This window comes from Chlamydotis macqueenii, chromosome 9 (assembly GCF_036417535.1).
Source record: "Chlamydotis macqueenii isolate bChlMac1 chromosome 9, bChlMac1.mat, whole genome shotgun sequence".
Lineage (NCBI taxonomy): Eukaryota > Metazoa > Chordata > Aves > Otidiformes > Otididae > Chlamydotis > Chlamydotis macqueenii.
Window position 1 is genome coordinate 965,155 of NC_141564.1, and position 26,329 is coordinate 991,483.

The 26,329-nt window shown below is 43.7% G+C and overlaps 1 protein-coding gene across 4 annotated transcripts in view; it reads left to right on the forward strand.

The window, feature by feature from the left end:
* Positions 1-8,819: 8,819 nt before the first annotated feature.
* SPHKAP (SPHK1 interactor, AKAP domain containing) overlaps positions 8,820-26,329 on the forward strand; it is a 49,365-nt gene continuing 31,855 nt past the window's right edge. For 3 of the 4 annotated variants that reach the window (XM_086754490.1, XM_086754492.1, XM_086754491.1), the window contains exons 1-2: positions 8,820-8,909; positions 15,193-15,303. In XM_086754490.1, the coding sequence (XP_086610616.1) occupies positions 8,826-8,909; positions 15,193-15,303 (195 nt within the window). In that variant the 5' untranslated portion in view covers positions 8,820-8,825. The remainder of the gene's footprint in view (positions 8,910-15,192; positions 15,304-26,329) is intronic. The other variant, XM_086754489.1, reaches the window with a different exon arrangement.

Sequence of the window (26,329 nt, forward strand, 5' to 3'; positions counted from 1 at the left end):
AATATTTTAGATGAAATCACTTATTTTTAGACTATTGTTTTGCTTTTCTGGAATCATTAGTTAAGGTAAAAACATATTGGTTTCTGAACCCTGTGATAATCCTAAATGCTGTTTTGAAAGATTTAGCAGGAATCTAAACCAATTTGGCTTTCTCTCAAATAAAGTGGGCTGGAAATCAGAATGGAGTTGAAGAAATAATACATTTACTGGATGGGTACTTTTGAAGGTACTTTAGATACCATTAAAGTAATATAACCAAATTGAGTTTAGCAGGGACCAGCCTCACAACTATGTAGAGCAGATTTCACCAATTGTTTTTTGAATGTATAGATGTGTTGGTGAAGCTGCCTGTCCAAGGAAGGGAATGACAGCAGACTATGAATTACCTTCATTTTTATTGCTGTAGAAATGATTTTACAGTTAGTTAATGTTATTTCTGAGAACTGAGGAAGAAGAGTAGCCGCTCCGTGGAATAATATCTACCAAAGCTTCCGGCTTTGCTCCCAGCAGCAAAGTCTTGGTTCTCTTGGGGATCCTGATAATAGGATCACCTCGCCCTATTCTTTCTCCCTCTGCTCAGGTTGACTTGTACCTCAGAAATGCCCCAAAAAGAGGAAAAAAAAAAAAGGAAAATAAATACGAGATGGATATGGTTTACTGATTAGTTCTGTGGCTTACTGGTGGCTGGGGAGTCCTCAGGCACTTGGAACGCATATTTTGTTATCATTTCCTTTAGCATTCAGAAGCATTAACTTCTATGATATGGAAAACTGAATCTTCAGCTACACTATGCTGAAGTCATTTCTAGGATCTTATGATTTGTAATAAAGAACCCTGTACCACCTGCTATGATGGCCTCTTGGCTGGTCATACACGTACTTTTTTTTTCCCAAGAACTCAGGCTGTTCCATAATTCAGATTCTGTGTTTAAAAATTTGGTTTTCCAGTATCACCAGTCCCTTTTCACTGACAGCTTTGCTCTTTACCTTTATTAAAGTACCTGAAAGCGACTCTGCGACAGTAGGAAATTCCCAAGCTTCTCCCTTAAATATCTGGGGACAAGTCAGCCCTTTGTTAACCTCAGATTTCCAAAGCCAGGTTTACTCTTTCTGAGGAGAGCTGGTGCAAAGAATTTCAGAAAGTCTGCCGAACATTAGCAATATGCCACTCACAACATGACAGCGATGTTCGCCTTCCTGTCACTCGCGTCATCCTGAGTACCTACCACATTTCCATTACGCGTTTGCAGCCTGTTAGATTTGTAATCAATCTAAAAGGGAAAACACTGGAACAGCTAGCAAGTTTTGATTAGCCACGTGCATTTTCTATTCAAATAAAATCACGACATACGCATTTACTTAAGAGTTCTGAACATCTTTGTCACATTTCCTTTCAGAAATAGTTCGTATCTGTCTTGACTTTAATTCATGAAAAGCTTTTGTGGAGTAAATTTGAGATCTTTAAAGGGAAGCTTTAAGAGAAGTTGTCAGATAGTGAACTGTTTGATTGGACCTGCTGCGCTTTGAGGTCTGTTTTGTCAGTATTTGACTCTTGTTGGCCTAATTCTCAGAATGGGAACCGCACTGCATGGTCGATTTTGCCATGGGTCGATGGCAAAAGCTGGTTGAGAAGCTTGACTGTGGCGTTTGGGTATGTAATACAAAGAAGACGCTAAAAAAGGCTTAACAAACCAGTTAAGCCAAGATTACCATCCTTCACATGAAATCTCTGGTTTCTTCCCGTGTCATGTTTCACTGGTTCCCCTGAAATGCCCACCTTTGTGCATCGCAAAAGGGTGAGAGGAGCAGTTAGAGATCACAAGTTGGTTGTCAGGGACAAGAAACATCTACACCAGACTTTTAAAAATTACCCAGGGGTTAAGGCATGAAAGCCTAATTTGCAACATCTTTGGCCTCCTCCTGAAAAACGCAGAGAATTTCCATTTCCAGCAGAAATCTCTGGGAGCTGCGTGCACATTTGTTACGTGTTTAATGTGGACCAAATTCCACTAGATTCCAGCTGTGTCACAACGTTTTTCCCATTGTTTTTCAAAGAAGTAAGATCAGATAACATCGCACACTCGGAATATTACGCTGTGCTGCACTAACGACATAATCTGCACTAAGAATAGGCATTGCCGCCAAAAGTGCCGTAATAATGTAAGTTGTTTAATAAATACACAGTCATGAACGTTCCTGTTGGAGAGGAAGAACGAGTGTTTGCTCTTTGTCCTCCTTCCTACAGCACAAGGACAAGTGCTGTTGTACAGTACACCCACATGTGCTAAGTGAATATGGAATTTTTTGGGGGACATCTTTTGAAGAATATTTCTGATTTGGTATTGCTCCTTGCTGACTTAGCAGGCTGAAATCATGGCGACCCTGTTGCGTTGATGTAGAGGAAATGAAACTGCCTTGTTCTGGTGTTTCTGCCGTGCCTGTGCCTGGTTATGTTGAATTCAGTACATATCTCTCTATAATCATCTTCCTCATCAGCGCTCCCCGGTTAAGTTATACATACAGACGTGGCAGTTATCTATCTGGAATCATCCTAACATCCTGTCAAATCCAGGGATGGGTGGGGGAAAGGCAGGATGCCTATCAGCTGTATGCAAAAGCCCGGTTTATACGGGGTTGGCTCTCTGAAATAGAGTTAACCATCAAAAAAAACCCCAACCCGATCATCTGTCGTTCAGCTCCTGGTTGCCAACTCTTTGCTTTCACCTGAGCATCCCCTACTGTAACTATTGAATGTGGGGAAGTTTGTCGGACTTGTACATAAAAGCTCGTTATTTTTCCTTTAAGAATTCAATCAGTAAATAAAGGAAGAAAGGAATATTTCTAAGCAGATCATACAAAATTTAGTTAGTTCAGTTTATATTTATTTATTCTTCAGTAAAACTTGTCTATTCTATTACAATATTTTTAAAATGTGGTTTGAAAGAAGGCTGATCATTGCTAATGCTTGCAGAGGCTTCTAAATTCGTTTGCTTTTTTTTTAATAAAGGGTATTCAGGGCTCTGTGAACATGGAAGGAAAAGGTTTTTTTCTTGTGTGCTGTACTTGTCTTTCTCCGCTCCTGTTTCTCATTGACACGTAGCTGAGGACCCAGCCTTTTTGCAGCTGTATCGCTGATAAAAATGAAGTGTAAATCAAGAGTACCCGAGAGACATTGTGAAATGAGCAACCTGAATATAAAGCACTGAAACTTCTACTCTTTTTGGTGTGCTGGTCTGTGAAACTAGCACCCCAGCCCTGTGCCTGTTAGGCTGCATAGACGCTCAGGTCTGGTAACGATGGGAAATATTCGGCATTTTCAGTTCCCAGCGAGGTCAACAGCAGCCTGAGACTGAAACGAGCCTGCGAACACCTAACGAGACCAGACCTGACATCGCCAGTGACTCCATTCTGCACGTGGCTTCCAAGCCCGTAACGAAATCGGAGAGACATTTGTTGGAGATATTTATAGAGCGTCTGTTTGACTAACCATCTGCACTCTGATTGAAGTATACACATGGTCCAGACTGAATAAAAACCAATTCCACGGATTAAAATAGCAACTTTGACAGCGTTACAGCTAAAGGTTTCGCTGCTGGTGACTTTGTCGACCTGTTTACACGCAAAGGTAAATTTGGAAGCTGTAAAATCCGGGAGGTAGGATGAGAAAAGAGCATGGCTGTTCTGTCCGCTTCAAAAAGGCTCTGAAGTTAAGCGATGCTGTTTGAAGGCTGCGTGCCTTTCAGAGCTGCCGCTCGTTCAGGGTCTGGATTAAGCTGCCTGCCTCAGTTTCTGAGCAGCTTTCAGGTTCGTTTGTGAGTGTAAAGGCAAGAATAACCTAAAGCGTTTTGCCATGCTTTCACTCGCCTCATATTTCTATTTCAAAATGAAATTAATTCCTTTGTTTTGTTGTTCATGGTGTTTAGTAGAAATATTAGCAAAACGTCAGAAACGTAGCTGACTATGGCTCGGAGTTAATTGCGCTCAGAAACCTCACTGTGTTCGTTCAGTGTGCTTCCTCCATCAGGATTATCTTTTTCAAGGATCAGTGTGTTTTGAGTGTTCAAAATGCTGAGATTAGGAATCATAACGAAAAGATGAAAAGCACGAGGCTGTAATAGGGTTGGTTCAAAAAATATCTGTCATGATCACTTGTTATTTATTGAAATTGCTCCCTAGGAACGGCTGTTGAACAGCAAGTTTTTGGAAGCAGGTTGTGCTCGTTCAGGATGGTAGGCAGTGGAAGTTCCTGATATTGTTTCACAAGATTAATTTTCTTTAGTGATATCCTGGGGAATTCTTTAAATTACCTCTTCTTAGTTGATGTAGCACCATCTGCCACATCTGCAGAGAAGATAATTATTTTTAGGAACAGCTGAGAAGATAATTATTTTTAGAAGCAGCTGTGGGTTTTTTTTGATTACGTCTTGAGTCATCAAGGTCAGTATTTTTGAATTATTCAGTGTAGGAAAATAGAAGGAATTGTTTTGCATTTGGGTCAATAATAAAGGATGTATTGTTATCACAGTTGGTGCCATAAGCCTCATAGCTGTTTACTGCAGTCCTCTAATTTCTAAGAAATTCTTCATGAGAGTGTTCAGCTTTGGAGGAAAAAGGGATCAGTCATCATTGATGAATCAGTAAGACAGCACCTGGTGGCAAATAAGTGGTTTTGGAGACTCTTCTGTTAATGGAAATACTAAAGTGAAAATGGCGTCTGGGTCCTCAATTCCAGTTCCAAAAGATGAATTGTAAATTGAGATCTCTTACAGCAAAGAACAAATCCCCAACTGAGCCATCCTTTAACAGAGATTCCTTGTTAGGCTGGTGGCCTCCGCCTGAGCCCATCCAAGTCAGATGAGCATTCTCCATCATGTAATAAACAAGGGGAGCCAAGCAAAGGTGAGAATTAGAACCTGAAACCTTCAACAGCTTCCTTTATCTTGCAGAAAAAAGGCTCCACTCTGTGCCATATGCCATAAAAGACTAGTGCTTTCTGTAAACTCTTCATGTGCTGAAGTAATGGGTAAGGTACGTGAGTGCAGAGCTGTCGTTTGATGATGAGGTGGCTGCATCTCTGCAGCAGCTTCTTTCAGCTTCCTGCTGTTGAGGAACTAACGAGAGCAGGCAGCTTCTCAAAGACAGCATCGTTTTTCCCTGGGGAGTTAATGGAAAGTAGGTTTATCTTACTGGCTTTGCTACAGAGCAAAGGGGGCAGAGCCGTATGGCCTGAGGAGGGTCTCTTAAGAAATCACACATGTGTTGGAAATTAAGCTTAGAAGGGCTGCCCACAGGGTAAAGACAGAGAAGAGGAAATGGGCAGGTCCAGAGGAGGCCACAGAGATGATGAGAGGGCTGGAGCAGCTCTCCTGTGAGGCCAGGCTGAGAGCTGGGGCTGTTCAGCCTGGAGAAGAGGAGGCTCCAGGGAGACCTTAGACCAGTACCTCAAGGGGCCTTACAGGAAAGATGGGGAGAAACTCTTCAGCAGGGCCTGGTGTGACCGGACGAAGGGTGATGGTTTTGAAACAGAGGGAGGTAGATTCAGACTGGACATAAGGAAAAATATTTTTACGCTGAGGGTGGTGGAGCACTGTCCCAGGTTGCCCAGAGAGGTGGTGGATGCCCCATCCCTGGAAACATTCCAGGCCAGGTTGGCCGGGGCTGTGAGCAACCTGATCTGGTTGGAGATGTCCCTGCTCCTTGCAGGGGGGTTGGACTGGGTGGACTTTGAAGGTCCCTTCCAGCACAAACATTTCTGTGATTCTGTGTAACTTTGATCTGAGAGATGAGGTAATTGCAAAAGAGACGTTGAAGATCCAAACCCATGCTCCATGTTGAAAGACTGACCCGTGAATCAGCATCTCCTTCAGTTACGGAAGAGTCAGGTTTGTGACACTTGATGCCTGACCTGAAGCTCAGCTAGCTGCTCATTTTTCCACCAGTTAGTGTGTACTGCAACGTATCTTTTTTGCATGATACCCAGAGGTGTTCTCGTAGCTGACTGTCAGTGTATGGGGGTATGTGTTCCTCTGCTCGCTCTAAGACAACAAAGAAGCTCTGAGGCTGTTACAGATACTTGTAAATGTGATGTTCCACAGTTGCTGATTTTACCTCTGCTCTGAGTAGTCAGTTGGATGTCAAATGCAGCTCTGAGGACCGGGATAGCTGACGAGAATTTAGATTTATGAGGTTTCAGTAACGCCAAATGCATTGTTGTTGGCTGTCTGACCTTCAGTCTGAGGTGGAGCCTCTTCTAAATCAAGATGTCTAATGGCGTTCTACTTTTATTTCACTCACCGTGTACTTTTAACAAACTTTTCTATATTTACAAATGAAAAGAGGGTTTATTTTGGAAAGAAAAAGGATTAAGAAGATTTTACAGATCTTTTTGCTTTCCACATGTCTAGGAAGACAGCTTTACTTCTGCATGGAATACGTGGTCTACTACCCCTTGCTGGAGTATCAACCAGCGATAGCACAGTTTTGTTAATACTCCAGAACATGACTCCTCAACCTTATTTACCAGCTATGATTTAATGTACTGTTCTATTTGTACTGTTTAATTAAGGTCCACAAAGGCCTTCAGGTGGTGGCTACGCTACCATCAACACCTTACGCACTAGCAGTTCACTTCCCTGCACACAGCGAGTAAATAGTCGTTATCAGTGTATCGGCTCCCTGCGGGGCAAACTGGCGGCAGAGCCGCTTGGTCTTCCTCTCAGAAAGACCAGAGCAGGAGAAAACCGTGGGCCTTGTACTTCAACCTGCAGGCCAGGCTTGATTTGTCGTTGATGACTGGATTGCAGAAGTGATGCATCTTATAAAAGGAGGCAGTGCAGAGTTTCTGCTGGGAGTACTGGGTTGTACCCAGTACCCAGTACAGAGGCTGCGTCTAAATGTGGATTTGTTGAGGACGGTACTTAACTTATATGATACTTGACCCTCTGAATACGAGGTTCTTATTTTTCATGAAAATATAAGCCAGAACGACTTTGTAAGTTCCATGTCCCTCACTCTGTTAAAGAACTCAGTATAAGGCCTGTAAGATGCTGTTTTGCTTTGTCAAATGCCAGAGAAATTACTCTCCGGAAATGTTACTGTTTATCTACATAACCTTGAGAAATGGGCGGAATTTTGTAAACAGACAGAAGTCTCCCTTCTAGATAGAAATGATGCTGGTATCTTACAGAGTATTAAGTAGTATCACGCTTTTCAGGTGAAGTTGGTTAACCTACAGGTCTCCTCCTGTGTAATTCCTAAGTTAATTTTATATTTTTCATTCACTCTTCTAATTCCAGCACATATACTTAAAAAAAAAAAAAAATGGAATGGCACCACACACATCAGCAAAATTCTTATTGACAAACTTAGTTATCAGTGGGAGTGGATATATTCATAACTGATCCAAAGCAGTATCAAGGGAAATATAGAATCATAGAATCTTTAAGGTTGGAAGAGACCTCCAAGATCATCAAGTCCAACCATCAGCCTAACACGACCATGTCCACTAAATCATGTCTTGAAGTGCCATATCTACACATCCTTTGAACACCTCCACGGGTGGTGACTCCACCACTTCCTTGGGTTCCAGTGCCTGACTGCTCTTTCAGTAAATAAATTTTTCCTAATATCCAATCTAAACCTCCCCTGCTGCAACTTGAGGCCATAATCTTTACGAGAAATGTCACCTTATTGATGTTTGTCTGGATTTGGGCAAAAAGTGAAGGTAGCCTCCTCTTGTCATGGTGGCTTAAGCTCCAGTGAAGGTGACTTATGAAAATGCATTTCAGTTTTTTATTGAGCGTACCAGGAAATTGCACGTGTTCTGTTACCCTGTGGGAACAGGATAATCTGTGTGACAGGCTATTAGTTAAGTCATGGTAATCTGGTCCCTTGTTACGGTCTATCAGAATGCGTTCCACATCTTCTCGTTGATGACTTGCAATGAATGAAAAGTACTCTAGGACCCCAAATTTGGGAAGCAGATCTTGATCGTGTGGGATACTCTTTCCCTAGTGCATTTGTGGAGAAATAGCCCTTCAGCACTGCGTGGTCTTTAACTGCGATCATGCTGTGTCTGGAGAGAGGAGCTTCACCAAGCCTGCGACAATTTGGTGATTACATGGAGCGAGATCTCACAAGACTGCTGTTCCTCAAGCAAAGCGTGCGGGGTGGTGCCGGCTGTGCGTACGAATAGCTTGGCTGGCGGAGCCTTGTTGTTAGGGTTTTGTGTGTCACATCCGCACGGTCCCAAAGTAAACACAGTTCTGTTGTGCACGGATGGCTCACAAAACGGAGTACGTGCACGACTTACCCCTGTGTAACCTACCGTGTACCAAGCTGTCCCATCTAAATTACCAAATTCAACCCTTCCTGTTGTGTTTTTTACGTTTTAATCACCACCCCTCAACTTCTATCCAGGCAGGTGAAAACGCAGCAAACGTTGCTTTTCTCTACCACGCTGAATTAATCTGCACGGATTTCATTCGCTGCTGATGGGAACGAGCTGGTACCGCTTCTTACGGTGTCAGCCAAGACAGGCGATGCCATTATGGGCAGCTATGTGCCATCATCTGGTCTTCAAAAAACATTGGTCTGCAGTTTTATGTGCAAAGTAGAGTCCTCCAAAAAGGGGAAATTAAGGTAATAATTAGTCTGGTAACGTGAGCAAGGAGAGTATGGATGGCTTCTTGTAATCCAGGTTAAGTTACGTCTCTTTACTGGGCTGTATTTTGGTATCATTTGAGATGTCTGTGTAGCTGAGTCACTGGAAAGGTTTTTTGGGGCTTTGTTTCTGTTTTGTTCTTCAGCAACACTGAATCTCCACTGATGCACGGAGGCCCAGAGCACCAAGGCAGCAGCACAGACAGTTCAGCAAGCAGCTTGGGAAGCTCCGTCACAGCATGTAAGAAGGTAACTTCTACCTTTATGTTATATTTAAAGGCAGATGTATCCCAGGTTGGAGCTTTGCTTTTTAGCTTTTGTCTTTATTGGGGAACACAAACTTTGACTGATACCTAAAAAAGAAAAGGGCTGATACAGACAAATTCTGGGTGCTGTTGTGGTATCTGGCAGTTTTGCCTGCCTGGTGCATACTTACCTGGTCCCAAAATATATTCTATATATATGGGAGATAAACTCCCCCTGAACGTTTCTATCATCTTTCCTCATTATCTGACGATGTGAAATAAAAGCAGTGCGTAACGTGAACACCTTCTTCGGTACATGGCGAGTTTCTGGGACCCAGCTTCTCTCAGGTCAATAGAATGGAAACTCCTTCATGAAACAGCTTTTCTGCCTTCCCTAGGATCTGACTGGGAGGGTGTCAGCAGCCCAGGAGGTAGCATAGGTTTAACCGGTGCTGGTTTTGTTGCCCCAAAATGGGTTTATGTGGAGTTATTTAATTCAGAAGGTGGGAGAGGGAGGAAAAAGCAGTGCCTGTGTGTGTGTGTGTATGTCATTAGAGGGAGTCAGATATGACTAACGTCAGTTTATGCTTGCAGCTAATTTCAGTGCGACTGATAATACACAGGTGGAGACCATAGATGCTGCCCTTTATTCCTCCTCCCCAGGGCTGGGTTCTGGCAGTAGTGTCTGCGGGACTGGGGCGCTACCAAAGACCCATTGAGGAGGGCAGGCCACCTTTCATCTGTCATAGGATCATAGAGTCGTAGAATCACAGAACGGTTTGGGTGGGAAGCGACCTTCAAAGCCCACCCAGTCCAACCCCCTTGCAAGGAGCAGGGACCCCTCCAACCAGATCAGGTTGCTCAGAGCCTCATCCAAACTCACCTTGAACGTTTCCAGGGATGGGGCATCCACCACCTCTCTGCGCCAGTGTCCCACCACCCTCATTGTAAAAAATTTTTTCATAGTATCTAATCACTTTGCAATAACCCTCCAAGCTCTACCATCTCTCACAGGCATAGTTCTAGAGCTGATAGGAAAGCATTTCTTCTGGCACAGAAATGTTACAAAACTTCACAATTCGTTCACTTTTCCCATAATTCTTACTTTTTTTTCTTTTCCTTCAACTAGTAATAATAATGCTTATTACATATTTATATATGTAAGCCTAGAAAGAGAAAGATAAAACGTGCAGAAGATAAAGATTTATTTTCCTCATCCTGAAAGCCACACTGCAGGTGTGGGAGGTGAGTGTTATCTTTCTACCAAAATCTTCTTAAATGTAAAATCATGGATGTGAAAAGGAACTCAGCAGACTCATGTGTAATGCTGGGACTGCGCATCTCCAGCTCACACCAGCACGGCTAAGAGACAGAGTGTCAGTATTTGATTTGATCAAAGGGTTTTGTTTGTTTGCAAAGGAAAACCTGCTTTTTTAAAAATGCTGCTGGCTGCAGTTGGAGTCTTCATACAGGCAGAAAATCCATTGTGTGGGAGAACATCTTAAATTCTCATTTCACCTCAGAGTTGTCGGTTTTACGTGAGACCGAAGGACGGTGGCACAGCACCGAGATGTGCCACCGCTGCGTTTGCAAATGCTCCCAGCTTGGTCACCTTCGGAAGCACTGCTCTCTTTTAACGTGATTTAGAGCCGCTTCGCCTCTCTGATCCCTGACACCGGGACGTTTCATTGTGACACGAGTCGGCTTTGTGATTGTCGGCGCGCTAAGAGAAATGATTCACTTCTGCCAGCGGTTCTGGCAAACAGCAGGATATTTTGGGCTTCGTTACAGCCTTGTCACAGAACGTGTTGCCATTCTTTTTTTTGTGTGTGGAAAAGGATAAAGAATTACCAAAAATCGGCCGTTACCTTCTATTTTAGCCTCTGTTAGTTACAGTGATTTCCAAGTTAGATGTGTAAGCGCTGGTGAGACACTGGGTTCCCGCTGCAGGGGAACAGTGTAAGCAGTTGACTTGCAGGTCCAAGTAATGGGATTTGGCATGGGTGGCTCCTCACAGGAACCACACGAGATGCGGCCCGTTACTACACAAACCAATCCGAACAAACGCAGAAGACGTGCCCTTTGATATCTCATCTTATTCTGTATGTCCCACTGTCATATCTTCTTTGATGAGCAGTAATTAACTGCAGCAATTAGGATGATCAGCCACGAAGACGCAGATGTTTCATTTGTGGAGCACAGTCCTTCTCATGTTGTCTCGTTTATAGATATTTACTGTATTTTAATGCCTTGTGATCTAAATCGGGGAGCAGGAAGCTGTTACACTGAACTCGTATGCAATGTTTTCCTCTGGGAAAGAGTGACTTTTCTAATCCACGCTCTGCTAGAGGCTGATTTAGTTCATTGATTCACAGCCCACTGACTAATGCTGACGGCTGAGTCTCTGGATGAGAGTGGAAAACTTTTTTTTTTTTAGAACCATGAATTACTGCTGATTTAGTGCATGATGCACATTCATCCTGCATTATTTTCTGAGTGTGATGATCCTGTTCTGAACCAGATACACAGCAGTACAGTGTGTGCAGCTGCTACACGTAAGTACGGTCAGTGATTCAAGTCCTGCTTTCAGTTGTACCCTTGCAAATCAGAAGCAACCTCACTGAATTCAGCAAAATTCTAACAATGTATGGCTGTGGGACTGGCCCAGGCCTTGTCTCAATTAGGTGAGAATGAAGAGAAGTTATTATGCTATAAGGACTTTAGTATATTCCTTTAAAAGCATGAATATCCCATCAAGTTTTAATACGTATGCAAACTCTCACATGAACGCATGCACAGAGATAACAGGGACGATTGTCTTACAACAGCGAGATGCTGTAAGGAGCATTACGTTCACTCTTGCCGTATGTTCGTGTCTTTGACCCTGATAATGTTGCTGTCTGCTACCAAAGAGGTGTGCCCGAAAGTCCACATGGCTTCTATACACGCATTTTTGCACAGCAGGTGTGTGTAACCCTACTGTGGGGTGGCCCAAATCATCCTTCCTCCAGAGAGGAGCTGGTGAGAAGGTTCTGAGCAGTAACGCCTCTGTAATGGGCCTAGTGCAGCAATTTGCATTCCATAAGGTAGCGTTTAGACTCCTCCAGAGTTTACTCCCCATTCCTGCCACCGCTAACTCGAATGTTACCTCCCGTCTCCCAAACACCAGTCAGATGTCTGCTATACCAGATCATGTGCAAGGAGGCCTCTCCCGCGTGTTCTGCGTGTGTCTCTCTCCCCCAGCACTGTCTTTTCCGAGTATTTTCTGGAGGACTTTGGGCCAACCTGTATTCCTTAGATTGCTGACCTCTGCCAGCTTCTGCTGCGTGGACTCACGTGTATCTGGTTTTCCTTTTCTCACCTGGCTTCCTCAAATCCGAATTGCTGCAAGTTATTTTCTCTGACCTCCAGCGGTAAAAATGTTGTGCCTATTGCACCCGTCTTCGTATTTCTGGATGCGTGCTCAAGTGCATGTGCAAACTACTGATGCACACAGAATCTGTCCCAGGAGAGACATCACCCAACTGAAGTTGTTCATCTCCTTGAGGTTACTTTAAAGTCCTGCTGTCCAAAACTTCTGTGTAATAATTTCTACCCTTGACTTCAAAGTCTAGCACGAAAAGCTGCATACAAAAATGCTGTAGTTTTGTAATTTATAAACCATCCTGGAGTGACCCAAGCTTGGCCTACGACCTGACCCAAATGAAACATTTGTTCAGGAGAGTTACTTCTTCTGTTGGTGCTTTACCAGAGTTTGCTGCCTGGTAAGAAACACCCTCTGAAAGGAAGACAGAGCTACCAAGGGACACTGAACATCCCACCGGAGGTGAAGTTTGGACTGCCCAGCTCGTTTCATGGATTTATCATCTGCAATACATGTTTGCACTGGTGCAGCTGTTCTGAAATGTTGGGTGCGCAGACCCAGTCCTTACGAGACAAGAATTTCTGAAGCTTCTTTCTCCGTGATAATTTCCGCCTATTCCAGTTCATCAGAAACCGTCTGAGATTTGGGAAAGGAAGATCTAAAGTGATTAAGGCAGAAGACATACCCACTTTGATTTTTAAGGAGATGAAACAAGACCACTTGTTACAGCAGAAGCTGAGCTGAAGAGAACTGCTTCCTATGTATGCAAAATTATGTCTTAACTGGTAAGTAGAACGTCAGCCCTTGAGGCTGAGAAGGTCTAGAATCAGATGGAACCTGAAATCATACATACATCGATCTATGTGTGTGAGCATGTATGTATACGTTCAATTCTTTATGTCTTCAGAAAAGCCTCAGAGGGTGGTCATTTTTGGCAAAGAGGAAAAAAATGCTTGATTCCAGATTTTACCGACCAGTTTATAATGGTTCGGTTTTTCCACATTTGAAAACATTTCTTAGAAATAACTTTTAAAAAATAAGAGTTTATAACAGTAACAGAACATTGTTTCTTTGGGATAAGAAATATATTCTCTTGCCCATCTAGTCCCAGAGTTAGTTGTGGTGACAGGAAGCTGTTTGCACTGAGATGGGAGGTTATAAATTTTCATGAGTGCAGAGTCGTTCAGCCGGTAACGAGACGAGCCCTCAGCGTGGAGATGCTGCTGATGTGAAGCATCCATGAAGCATCTGTGAAGTATTCGTGAAGCATCCCTGAGCCTCTGTTGTTCTCAGAACAAAGACTTCGGGCACCGTGCTTTTTCCAAGTATTTTGTGAACCCTCAATGCGTGTTCTTTGGAAGAAGTCCCGTAGCAGGACTGGAGGAGTGAGGAGCAGCTCCCACGAAGGTGCATAGCCTCTGTGGAGGGCACTGACAAAGAGCACTCCAGCAGGCCAGACTTACGGACTGTGGTGTTCCCCATTACCTCCTCCTCCGTTTTCTGCTGACTTTTATTCAGAAATCAATATAGAATAATACAGGGAGCGCAGTATTAACAATCGAACTGGCTTTCTGCCAGAAAGATTAAAAAATTGAGTGGGTGTAAGTCTGTGGGTGGTAATAAGCTTACTTCTGGGTTGCCCCTGAGGATTAGAAAATTGTGTCGACTGCCCAGCTCAGCTTTCCACAGTCGTTCATCTTCCCTGAGAATTCTTAACTTCACAAGGCCTCACAAGTTTTTCTCACTTCTGTTCCTAAGGAAGGGATCTAGGCTGATGGGTGAGGTGTTCCTGAAGTCGGACGAAGGTGTGGCAATGCCAAACATGCAGTAGGATAAAGCACTGTGGATAGATTTTTTAGATTATTTTTTCCAGGTAGGGCAACCAGATTTATGTTTTAAAATCATAGAATCACAGAAGGGTTTGGGTGGGTGACCTTCAAAGCCCACCCAGTCCAACCCCCCTGCAAGGAGCAGGGACATCTCCAACCAGATCAGGTTGCTCACAGCCCCGGCCAACCTGGCCTGGAATGTTTCCAGGGATGGGGCATCCACCACCTCTCTGGGCAACCTGGGACAGTGTTCTACAACCCTCAGTGGAAAAATTTTTTTCCTAATATCTAACCTAAATCTACCTTCTTCTATTTTAAAGCCATTGCCCCTTGTCCTCTCACAACAGGCCCTGCTGAAGAGTCTCTCCCCATCTTTCCTGTAGCCCCCTTTAGGCACTGGGAGGCCGCTCTCAGGTCTCCCCGGAGCCTCCTCTTCTCCAGGCTGAACAGCCCCAGCTCTTTCAGCCTGGCCTCACAGCAGAGCTGCTCCAGCCCTCTCATCATCTTCGTGGCCTCCTCTGGACTCTCTCCAACTAAAATATCATTATTAAAATAAATGGCTGAAGAGCTAGAGTACAGCCTGTTTCCATCTAATACAATAACTAAGACTTGCACCAGACTTGCAAAACTGGCTTTGCCTCTTTATAGGCTACAGATATCTCTAGCCCCATTTGGGTTTTGTTAGAGCAAAGTTTGTGGCAGAAGCTGTAGGGCTGAGTGAACACAGAGACACTGAACGCCAAGTTTTGGTCTCAGGGTACTGACTATCATTACATAATTATTTTTCCCAACATCTGTGTTTATCACTTTAACACAGAACAAAGCACCTAGCAATGTTTTCCAATAAAAAAGTTGGGTTTAGGCATCTCCTTCAAGCATCTCCAAGGACTTTCAGTTCGGAAATAACATGGGCTAATACTTCAGGGGATATATAAATAATCTGATTTAAGGTGCTTTAACTGGACAGGTCCAAAAGGAACAGGGGTTCCAGTCTTGCCCTCTTCTCCCCCCCCAAAATTTTGTAGACAAAATTTGCCTACAGTAGGACTGAGTAAATTTTTAAATTATTTTAACTATTTTAACTGTTTTCACAGATTCTCTGCAGTAACAGTCTGCTAGACTCAACAGACTACTGGCTGCAGAATCAGAGGACACCATGCCAGATTGGCTTTCTGGAAGACAAGTCAGAAAGCAACTGTGCCTCGGTAAGTGCTCCGTCATCTCCTCTGGGGAAAAATCCACTAGATAGGGTGTGGGGCCAACGGCGGCACATGTTAAATTAAAAAAACTCAATGGCTAACTGACACTGAAATTATAGCTGTCTATCTACAGTTTCTGTAATTTCCAGCTTTCTCTTAAAAGCGAACATTCAGAGCAAAAGTGCATACAGATTTTTATACAGAGCATATTAATAAATATTACTACAGTAATGTGGGGTTTCCCCACATTTGGCCTTTAGACTTTGTGGCCTTCTGTATTTTTTTACGTTCATCATCTGCAACTGACAAGTGAAAAAAATAAGCCAAAGAGAAAATTATTCCAAACCGTAACTTGTTAAGTGGCAGGTTCGAACCAGCAGATGTTTAAAAGGCTGCTCAATGTTATTGGAGGCATAGAGATACAATTAAAGAAACAACTCTTTCCATATGAGATGATGAAAAGCTGCTGAAGTACTCAAACAGAATTATTTTACATCTGAAATGAAATTTAAGTCTCACTATTGTGGGCTATAATGCAATTGAGAACCGGTTTCGGTTAAGACTGTACGTGAAGAAATAGGAGTTGTGTTGCTTTACATGCTGTCTACGTGAAATTGGATGGAAGTAGGTTGCTAGGATTGTAATGGGTTTTTGTTTGGTGGAGGACTCAGAGAGCAGATCCTTACTTGGAATTGCATTTGGTTGCTGCTCCCTGGCCCCGGTGAGCCAACAAGAGCAGTTTCATCTTAGGCAAAAGGTTTCCAGCACTGCTTGTGCTGCACACAACCTAAAGACTGACTGAGGACTGCTGGGATTTCCTCGAGGATGCGGACGTTTCGGGGGTATTAAGGAGTAATGCAAAGTGGTACTGATTTCCTAGACTCCCAAAATTAGACAGTTTCCTGGTCTTTGAGCATTCTCCCAAGCGGGAGGGTCAAGGGTCACAGTGTTAGGAAGTGCCAGCATGATTCAATTACAGCCAGAATGCTGTCGCTTCAGCAGTGTCCTGAATGCGTTCTTCCCCAGAATGGGGTCATCAGGCAGGCGATCAGTGGCATCCTTGTGTTTGATCTAGGAAAGGATTGCTTTTAATGCAAAAAACATTGACCCCAGTCACTTGGTTTTACTGTTTAGTATTTCATATCCTAAAATGAGGCTCATTTTCTCAGAGGAAATGATTACTCCAGATAATAATATTACAATGAATTATGGCTTGCTTTTTGATATGTTGAGCTTTGACTTTATTCTTCATGTCTCTGAATCTTACAGGAAATTATATCTATCTCTGATAACGTGGAGCTGCTGAGGAAAGAGAGCTTGTTAAAGCAAGACTATACTCAGATTTGATTTAAAAATACCCAGTAGAGCAGCCTAATGCACACTTTTCCTCCTGAAAGCACAGATCACGTTTTATCTAGCTCGGGTCAGTCGCCTTGTAGGGAAAACAAGCATTACTCTTACCGTGCTGCAGATGCGCGAGAAGAGGCAGAAGTACCGCAATGACTGCTCATTGCAGTCCCATGAGGAAATTCTGAGAGAAGGGGTTTTGGCATGTCACAGACCCAAATCTTGCATGTGCTGAGTGCCCACAGTTTTCCCTGGCGAAGTCATTCAACATGATAATTTTGGTTTAACCCCCTCTTTGCCAAAGAAAAGACAAAACTCTTTCCTAAGGGAACAGCTTGTGTTACTGTAGTGTGCTGGTGTAGTTCTGCTTGTAGGCAGAGCGTGAGCAAAGGTGCTCCGGGAGGTTTCCAGGATACATTTCCTAACGCCGTCCTAAACTACAAGAGCCTGACCAACCCCTTTCTTACATGGGAGGAATATTGGGATATGCTTTGAAACAAGTCACCTTCCCCCGTTGCCTGTTCCTCAGTGCCCACGCTACACACGCAGAAAGTTTTGCAATTTTCAAAGCAGAATTTTAGTACCGAGTTGATTCTGCAATTTACAGTTATGACTGTAGAAGAAAAGAGATTGTATCGGAAGAATTTGGTATTAATGAGATTTAAGTGTAACGTACAATGTTGTATTGAGTGAATTTAAAATATCCTAGATAGAGAGCTAAGAAGTTAAATATTATTTTGGAACATCACTGTTCACATCAAGAGAAAAGGGATTTGGTGGCCTGGAAGCTTAGTTCTTGATCTGACCCTCAAATTTATGCTTTTGAGTCACTGTTGAATAGTTACCCATAAACTGTTAGGAGCACAACTGAAGTTTTGTTCATGTTCCTGGTTAATTTATTCTGAGTGGTAGTAGAGGACAGAATTTTGATTGAGTGCCTACAAAGTTGTACAACCAATGTAAATACAAGCAGCATACTAGAAAACTTTGACTTTAATCATCAAACTGGATATGTGGATCAGAGTGTAAGCACATGGGGCTTTTTTTCGGAATTCCTCTTCACACCTTAGGTAACTATAAATGCCACAAGACCATATGAACATAGCTTTCATAAATGTTATCTTCATTACATCCCGTTACAGATTAGCACAGTTAGTACCAGTAAAAATAGACTCATGGCTGTCCTACATATGCTCACCAAGTATACTAATGTTGATTTATTAAAACACTAAACATTTAACGCAGTTATAGCAGACTACTTTTTCAAGAATAGGAGGTTTTTTTGAGCAGAACAGGCATTTTGGTATGTGTAATGGTCCATTTATTTCCAAACTGGTTAATTAAAACGTAGCTGTTACGATATGAAAACAGTAAGTTGTGTTACAGGAAGAGCATTTCATATTTAAGTTGTAAATCTTCTTGTTATTTCAAATTCTGGTTCCCCACCATAATAGAAGAAATGCTAGCGTGTCCATAGTTCATCCAGTGTTTCTGGTCACCTGCACGGATGAACAGTGAAAATCGTAAGGAGGAACAATAGCGAGATGTGGTGTCTGCCTTCCGTTTTTCTGCCAGCTTGGCGGAGTGTTGGTGAGTTGTCCATGAAAAGAAGTGTTATGTGGATAATGAGTCGATGTGATGTGAACAGAGTTTGAGAGATTGTCTGGTCCTAGCTTGCCTTTTCAGCTTTCTGTACAGACTGTTTTTGTCCAGTTCTCTGTGTCGGCATTTAGGAAATGAAATTAGAGATGCAGGGATTGAGTCTGGGGGCCAGGGCTACGTGTCTTAGGCTGAGAGGGCTTTCTAGGGAGACTTCCCACAGAGGCTGGTCAGGAAGGGTCGGCTGAAGGAGATTTCTATGTGCTTGAAGTGAAGGCACAGCAGGAGAGAGTGAAGGTAAATCCTGTTTGTTTTCATTTCTGGACTGGAATAAAAGATCCCAGCAGCTCTCTTTGAAATGTCCCTGGGTCGAAGCGTGCTACCCTCCTTATTTCAGATGATCTGGTCTGATTTTGCCGTGCTGTCTGCTTGGAAAGGTTAGACTCCCTCAAAAAACTTCTGCGCTGATGTTCTGACTGGTTTTTCCTCTTCAGAGAATATTGTTATTTTCAGTTAACAGTGGCGCTGTTTAGCAGCAATTTCATGCTGATGTTATCATTAGAGGTCTAAATTTGAAAGGTAGTTTAGTTATGGAAGTCCTGTTTTGTTTCTTTCCACTGAATGAGAACTTAATCAACATCCACCTAATAACATAAAGTATATGGATTCATGAGACATAATCATTCACAAGCTGCACATTGTGACTTATAAATGTAATTAAAATATCTATAAGGTGACAATCTTATTACCCTGTGTAGAGACCTCGTAAAATACATGTAGCTTCACATAAATCTGTATGCCTTTGTCCTCTCCGTTACTACCAGCTGGCTTTCTCTGGATCTACATCAAATGCTCCCTGCTTTGGCCATGCTCTTAAGCAAAACTTATTCAAGAAGAAAATAATGGTAGATACTTTGTCCCTACTTTGCCTCCAAAATCTAGATTATTTAACTACCACTGCTGAGCATTTGTGGCTGGCTTATGTAAGCACAAGTTAAGAAATTTAAGTTCTTCCTTAATTAGATGATTTGTGTTTCCTTCTAGCATTGGACAATCCTAAAGTGCAAAGTCTTAATCTTGCATGCAGAAAAGTCATTTATGATTCTTCTTAGCAGCTCCTAAGGTTTGGCATTTTTCGTTTCACTGCCTGTGCCATAAGAGTCAGCACGAGCAAAGTGGTATTGCCACGCGGCTATAAATGTGTCTTAATAGTCTTTTAGGAATTGTTAATGAAAGGAGTTATTCAGAAAAAAAAGTAGGATATAAAGCAAACCCCCCCCAAAAAAAGATGGTATTATAGTCCTACAAGACATTTAGCATTCATGTACCTCAGATGCACAAATCACAGCAGTGAATTTTCCAGAAATTCTCTGGACTTTCACGCTCTACACCAGCAAGGGATAGAAGAGCCATTAGAAGTGATATTTGCACTGAAAAAAAAAAGATTTTGTCTCAGAAAATAAAATGAAATAAAATAAAATCTTGTCCCAACACGGAGGCTGGGAAGTCTAACAGGGAATTGCACCTGAGAACCACTGATCTGGGAAAAGACGCCCTTTCCTTCCCACGCGGCGTGCCTCCCTGCGAGAGGTGACGGGATTCCCAGGCTTTGGCAGAAGTGCTACAACCTTTTTTGTCAAGTATCAGTAGAAACCCAAACTTTACACCATTACATGGCAATGATAGCTACGGAAGGCAGAGGCGTTTGTCTGGCCCCGTGCCGTTTGCCCTTTTTCTCCAAGTGGTCTGATGAGCACTGGTGGTAGCAGCAAGGCGAGTGGGGGACAACGCAGCTTGGGAAGTGGGGATGGTGGAGATGGATGGTACCCAGCAAGCGGGTGGGCTGATGCCACGTGGAGGAGGCCTGATCCGTCCACAGTGCAGGAGGAGGAGGAGGAGGAGGAGGAGGAATCGCCGCTTGGGGTTGTTAGCCAGTTGGTTGAATCCAGGAGAACATACCCAGTTGAGGAGACAGACGTTAGCATCTCAAGGAAAGGAGGAAATGCTTCTGTTGGTGAAGGGTGGTGGGGCTGTTGCCTTGGTGACAAATAAAACAGATTGGAAGCAAACAGGATCATGTTGTCGATGATGATCGCTCTGTTTGCTGAGATAATGAAGAATGTCGTTTTGCCATCACAGCAGCTGGATTTTCAGAGCTGGCTGCTCACCTTGCTACCGCATCGCCTCACTAGCCTAGGCAGGTGCCAAAGAATTGTCAGCGTCACTGCGGTTTATCCACGGAGCCTTTAAACAGATTCGGGAGGAGGTTAAGGATGCCATTACACATTCATTGGAGCTGGTCAAATCAGGGCTTCTTTGGTCTCACCTCCTCCTCCTCCAGACCCTACTTTATCTTTTTTTTTGCTGCCCTGGCATTTGTACAAACGTGGCGTAAGTCAGTTAGGAAAGAAAAGTAACTCTGAAATTAAGAAATACCTTTTTCTTGATGATTCTTCCTTGAATCGTCTCACCATCGTGTCGGACAAGTGCCAGTGCTCACTCAAATGATGGAACAAAAACATCCAGGAACCAGCTCCCACAAATAAATTCAAACTGAATGTTAACATATGCAGAAAGGGAAAATCCTTGGCAAGGTGTATTTTGTGGAAATGAGGAGACCAGCTTTCGGCTGAATTAAAGTAGATTGTAAGTGGTTTTCATTCACTTCTTCACTCGAGTCTTTTTAAAGATTTGACACTACTTATCTTTAGATACCAACATACAGATTCATATTTTACATCACTCTGACACTAGAATTGCTCCCAGGTAACTTGCAGGGATGCTGGGCCAGGGTGTTGAAATCTAAGCGCCGGTACATTTTGTATCGCTTCATCAGAGCCCCCGTCTCCAGTATGTCCTCCAGAGTCTCCAAAAAATGACCCTTTCTGAAGGGTGGAGATCTGGTCTTACCGGAGTTCGGAAAGGAGGATGTTTCTTCCCAGGTTTGGCCGTAGTCAGCAAGACTTTATACAGCCAGATACGGAAGTGCGATCTTGAGGTTTTAAAAATCGAAACCCAATGCATGTTCCTGAAGAGTGACCATACATAGCTGAAGCAGCTGTTTTGGTTTATTGTGTTTAAATTAAGATTTAGATTTTCTAGTAAGCATGGCCAAGCCCTATTTGTCTGCATGAAACGACCTACCAAGGTGTTTGCCCTCCCTGGCGAGCGTGCACACGCGCTTTCGGCGGTGTGTCGCACAGACAAGGCATTACAAAGTGTTTATTTTACCTTTCCCTCAGGAATTATTCAACCGTCTTCAAGAACAGCATTGTCTCTTTGAGAAATCAAAACCCATCTGTTGCTTCCCAGCTCTAAGCCGTAATTACTGGAGTTATTTTTAGTTTTAAGTCCCGTCTTCCTATTCAGCCTGACGATCCCTTAATTATATCCTGACAAGGAGCAGGAATCCACAGCTGCAGGCGGAACTGTGGTGTTGAGTCTTCGTCCTTTCTCAGGCGTGCGTGGGCGTTGGCGCTGCCGTGGTGAGGAGTTGGACCTTCGCGAGAGCCCCTCTCCCGCTCCCACCCTCCTCTTCGCGGGTTACTCTGCCGTCTGGAGCCCCGCACAGGCAGACCGAGCACCAGTCTGAAAGACCGGTGAGAGGATGGCTGGTATAATCTGTAAAATATGTTCCTCTTTTTGCTCTTCTGCATACTTGGCTCTGAAAAATACATCTTCCCACATGAGCTGATGTTAAGGCAGAAATTAAATATGCCCTTAAAGGGTTGTGTTTCCACATTTTCAGTACCACACACGTGTTTCATACAGCAGCCAAAAGCTGCTTCAGGAATTTTGAGGCAGGGGAGATTGACAATAGATTTTCTTCTCTTTCCTTGGACACTCTTTAACCTTCTGTCTCGATCTGCCATCTCCTTTCCTGTCCCCCCAGGATGCTCTCATACGAGCGGTGTTTTCCTATCTGTCTTTAGGAGAACTGGATGCTTAGCTAGAAATAAACACTGGGAGGATCCAGCGTGGTCCTGGAGCTGTATCCCCTTCGGCATTTCGCACTGGCGTATTCTCAGTCCCTCCATCATCTTCTTTATCAAGAGATGGGATTCTTGTGCTACCTCTGGAGCAAACGTCTGTAACTGCTTGCTGCTGTTACAGGCAGCGGCTCCTTCTAACAAGAACTGCGGTGTGAGGCTTACAGAAATCTGTTAAACGCTGAGTACCCAGGGCACCGGAGAAAGCAGATGGTGCGTGGGGCATAAATATTTATTGGCGTATTTTCTTTAAGTCATAAGTGATAACTGATTACACCAAACCCAAAGGAATCAGCCTTAATGGAAAGAAAATGTTCACAGCTGGTTTTGGAGCAGTGGATTATGATGAGGTGACTCCGGGTGATTCATTAATGCAGTCCAGCCGTTAAAACAGGGATAGCCTTGAAAATACCCAAACTCATAAATCCACCAAGTCATCTGAGATCTCCACCTTCTGAGGCGTAGTGGGGACTAAATTTCAGGCACATTACTGCTGAAAATGCTGGAGGGGGAGCAGTATAACATGTCCTTCTGACAACTCACAGCGCGAACCTAAAAAAGAGTTGTGGCTGGGCTGGGGAGACGCAGGAAAATCACATCAGGACCTGATTTAGGTGAACCTGAGTGACTCACAGAAGGCAGTATACACGGGGTTGTCTGCTTTTGGAAATGCTCCGTTAAGGCTTGCAAGGAGAGCGGTTGGAAACCTCATCTGCGTGTCAGAGAGCAGCTGTGCGGCTCACGGGAGAAGTTTTACACAGAATCAGGATGGAGTAATGTGATTTTTGTGGCAATCCTAATGAAAATGCAGGGCAAGATCGGGGAAAAAGCCTTTCTCCACTCACAGCTAGGGAGGGAAATGGTCACTCTCTGATCACGCTAGAAACTGCACGGCGGAAGGAAGACCCAGACTTGGCCTCATGCTGTTGTCTCCCCAAGTTGCCCTGCATCCTGTTGGATTGCTGGGCAGAGAAGCTGTCAGTAGAGCGGCATCATCCTGCTTTGACAAGGATGGATCTTTTGAGGGATGGCCTGATCTCACTTTGGTGAGATAGAGAAGGTACCACTGCATAGCTTAGGGGCACCTCTCGTGAAGCCTTTTGAGTTATTTAGATTACCGTGCAGAAGATGTGCCTGAGCCTTTTCATACTCTGGGGTTACCATTGGTAAATTGTCCCCCCTGGGTGCTGCTCCGCCCTCACACTTCCATTCATGCGCGTCCTTTTGCGTGCGGCTGCGTGGCCTACATAGCACTTCCAAACTAATATTTTTGTTTCTCCATGTCACAACTGGCTCCTCTGCCAGAATCGTTTTGGCAAGCATGGAAATTAATGCGAGACAAGCATCGCATCCAAATGTTAATGGATAATTAGCTCTGTCTTCCAGAAGATGCTTTTTTTTATTCTGAGTCACTGTCAGGCTATTCCAAACATCTCACATAAGGCATATTCCAATTCAAGTTCCTTTTTAACCATTTAAATGTACAGGATCAAATTCTCCTGTGTGCAGAGGAGAGAGTTACATCTCTTAAAATGTAACAGGTTGCCCAGAGAGGTGGTGGATGCCCCATCCCTGGAAACATTCCAGGCCAGGTTGGCCGGGGCTCTGAGCAACCTGATCTGGTTGGAGATGTCCCTGCTCCTGGCAGGGGGGTTGGACTGGGTGGGCTTTGAAGGTCCCTTCCCACCCAAACCATTCTGTCATTCTATGATTCCCAGTCTCCTACCTACCAAAAAGTTGAGCTATGCATATTAGTTGTAGCTGTTAGTGACTGCAAAAAGAAGTGATCAGAATCAATGGCAGGGAAAATAAGTCACCAAAATTTAGTCCATAGGGGAAAGGAAATTATAATCTAAAAGCAATAGCTGCAACATGAAAGCAACAACTGGTAATCTTCTGTTTCCCTATTTCTTATGAAATATCTCAGATCTCTACAAAAAGGAGATGTTGATCCTTATAACACATCCTTCCTCAGTAGGCATTGATCTCTGTGCTCAGGGAAGGGAAACGCTTGGAAATTACCCAGTTGCGCTCTTCCGTCCCGTAACAGCACACCCATTCAATAGCAGTGCAGGAAACAAGATTCTGTCTGCTTCCCAAAATCCTGAGAGGTGGAGCAAGAGGAGGCTAAACAATAGTAATGACAAAAAAAAAACAGGTGGGAGGACACTCGATAGAATATTACTTGACACAGGACAATTCCAGCTGGCAGTGTGTGAGCAGCTGGGATCTCTCTCTCTCCTGGGAGCCGTAGGAAAGCGTCTTTTCCTTCTCATGCTGTGTAACGTAGGTGTCACAAGCCTCGCCGCTCTGCGTGAAGGCGTGTTAAAGAAGCACCGCTTAAAACCAGAAAGCAGCTGAATGGAGACATGAAACTGTGTGCACAAGAAAGCCACACGCACACGCTCCTGCTTCAGGTAATCCTCACCCGTTAGGGTGCACGTGACCGCACAGTGATATCTTTAAATAGTCGAGAAGTTTCTGAGCGTAAAGACTGTCTGCCCGCGGGTGGGCTGTCTAATTGCCTCCGTTCCCCGTTAGTCTGCTGCTGGCTGCAGCAGAGCTTCCATTAAGTAGAACGAGCAGTTATGTCGTAGATAAACACACAGACCCCACCACAGGGTATGTGAGAACTTGAAGAACGTAGTAGGGTCAGAAGTTCTTCTGCGTAGCTTTGTGCTCTTCATATTCAGAGCGTGAATCACAGAATCATAGAATGGTTTGGGTTGGAAGGGACCTTCAAAGCCCATCCAGTCCAACCCCCATGTCAGGAGCAGGGACATCTCCAACCAGATCAGGTTGCTCAGAGCCACCCAAACCATGCTGTGATTCTGTGAGTCTATCTGCCTGACACGCAGCGATTAGGGAGAATTTCCATAATTCTGATGTGGTGGCCACCTCCTCCAGATTCCAGCAGAAGATATTTAACTGAGCTATCCCATGCTCTTTTTAACTGATGGTATGTGTGGGCAGAGCCATATTTTTTGAAGTAATTTTTCTAAGCATTTGAGAAGGGTCAGTGTCAAATCCACCAAAATGAGGTTGCCCGGTTAAAATCACTTAATGAGTTATGCACAGTTTAAAAAATTTCCCACCTTGCTTCTTAAACAGTGTATTTCGGTGAGATAAGTCGTTCCAGATCCACACCTCCCCCTGCCCCTCTAAGAGGTCCTCAAAGACCTCTGTGAGACAAAATTATTTATCTTCACTATTTTGTACCGGATTCTGGAAATGAGTGGATCAGACTTCAACAGAGGCAAGACCTAAATCTGTCCAAAACTACATGTAGTTGGGCAAAACACTGTCCCAAAGCAGCTGTGGATTCGCGTGCATAAAAATAGTTCCACAAACTAGTTGAATTAGATTTAAATTAGTTTGATTAAATATTTTTTTAAAAATCAAGAGAATACCTAGGATTAGCGCCTCAGTGAAGAAGCATAATTATGTTTTTCTGGTTGCCTGTTTACCACCAGAAGCAATTTCAGGTTCAACTGAGAGCAATGAAAAAGCAAATTCAAACTGAGGGGAGAGCAAATAAAGGAGAAATGGTGGGGAAAGTTCAGTTAAGGCTTTCGTTCTAGTTACGCAGTGGCATTTAGGGTTTTCAGAGCATATATTTAAGATGTCAAATTAACTGACTTGAAGAATCTTTTTAATGTGACTGATCAACACACTCTGCAAGCATGGTAGGCATGATGAGTCACGATTTCATTTAAAAAAAATTGTGGGATCTGAGATGGCATTATCGTAGAAGACACTATTTTTAGTGGATGCTGAGACAAAGCAGTCCTATAAAAATAGGCAGAGAAAAGGAGAGGGCAGCACCAAAGTAAAACTCTAGTTATACAGAAGCAGACAGACCTAGGTGTCCCGCTCCTTTCGGGGACACATTTGGGAATGAAGCCTCCCCCCATGGCTCCGAGAGGCTTAACTAGGGAGACAGAGGAGCCCAGTGTCTTGATGCAGCCACCTCAAACAACCTCCCACAGCAATAGCCTCCATCGGTAGAAGCAGAGTGTTGGTCTCCAGCTTTTGTCAAGCCAAATGTTGAGCCCTAATGGTCTGTGGGAGGCAGGTGAGAAGAACAAGGAAGGCTG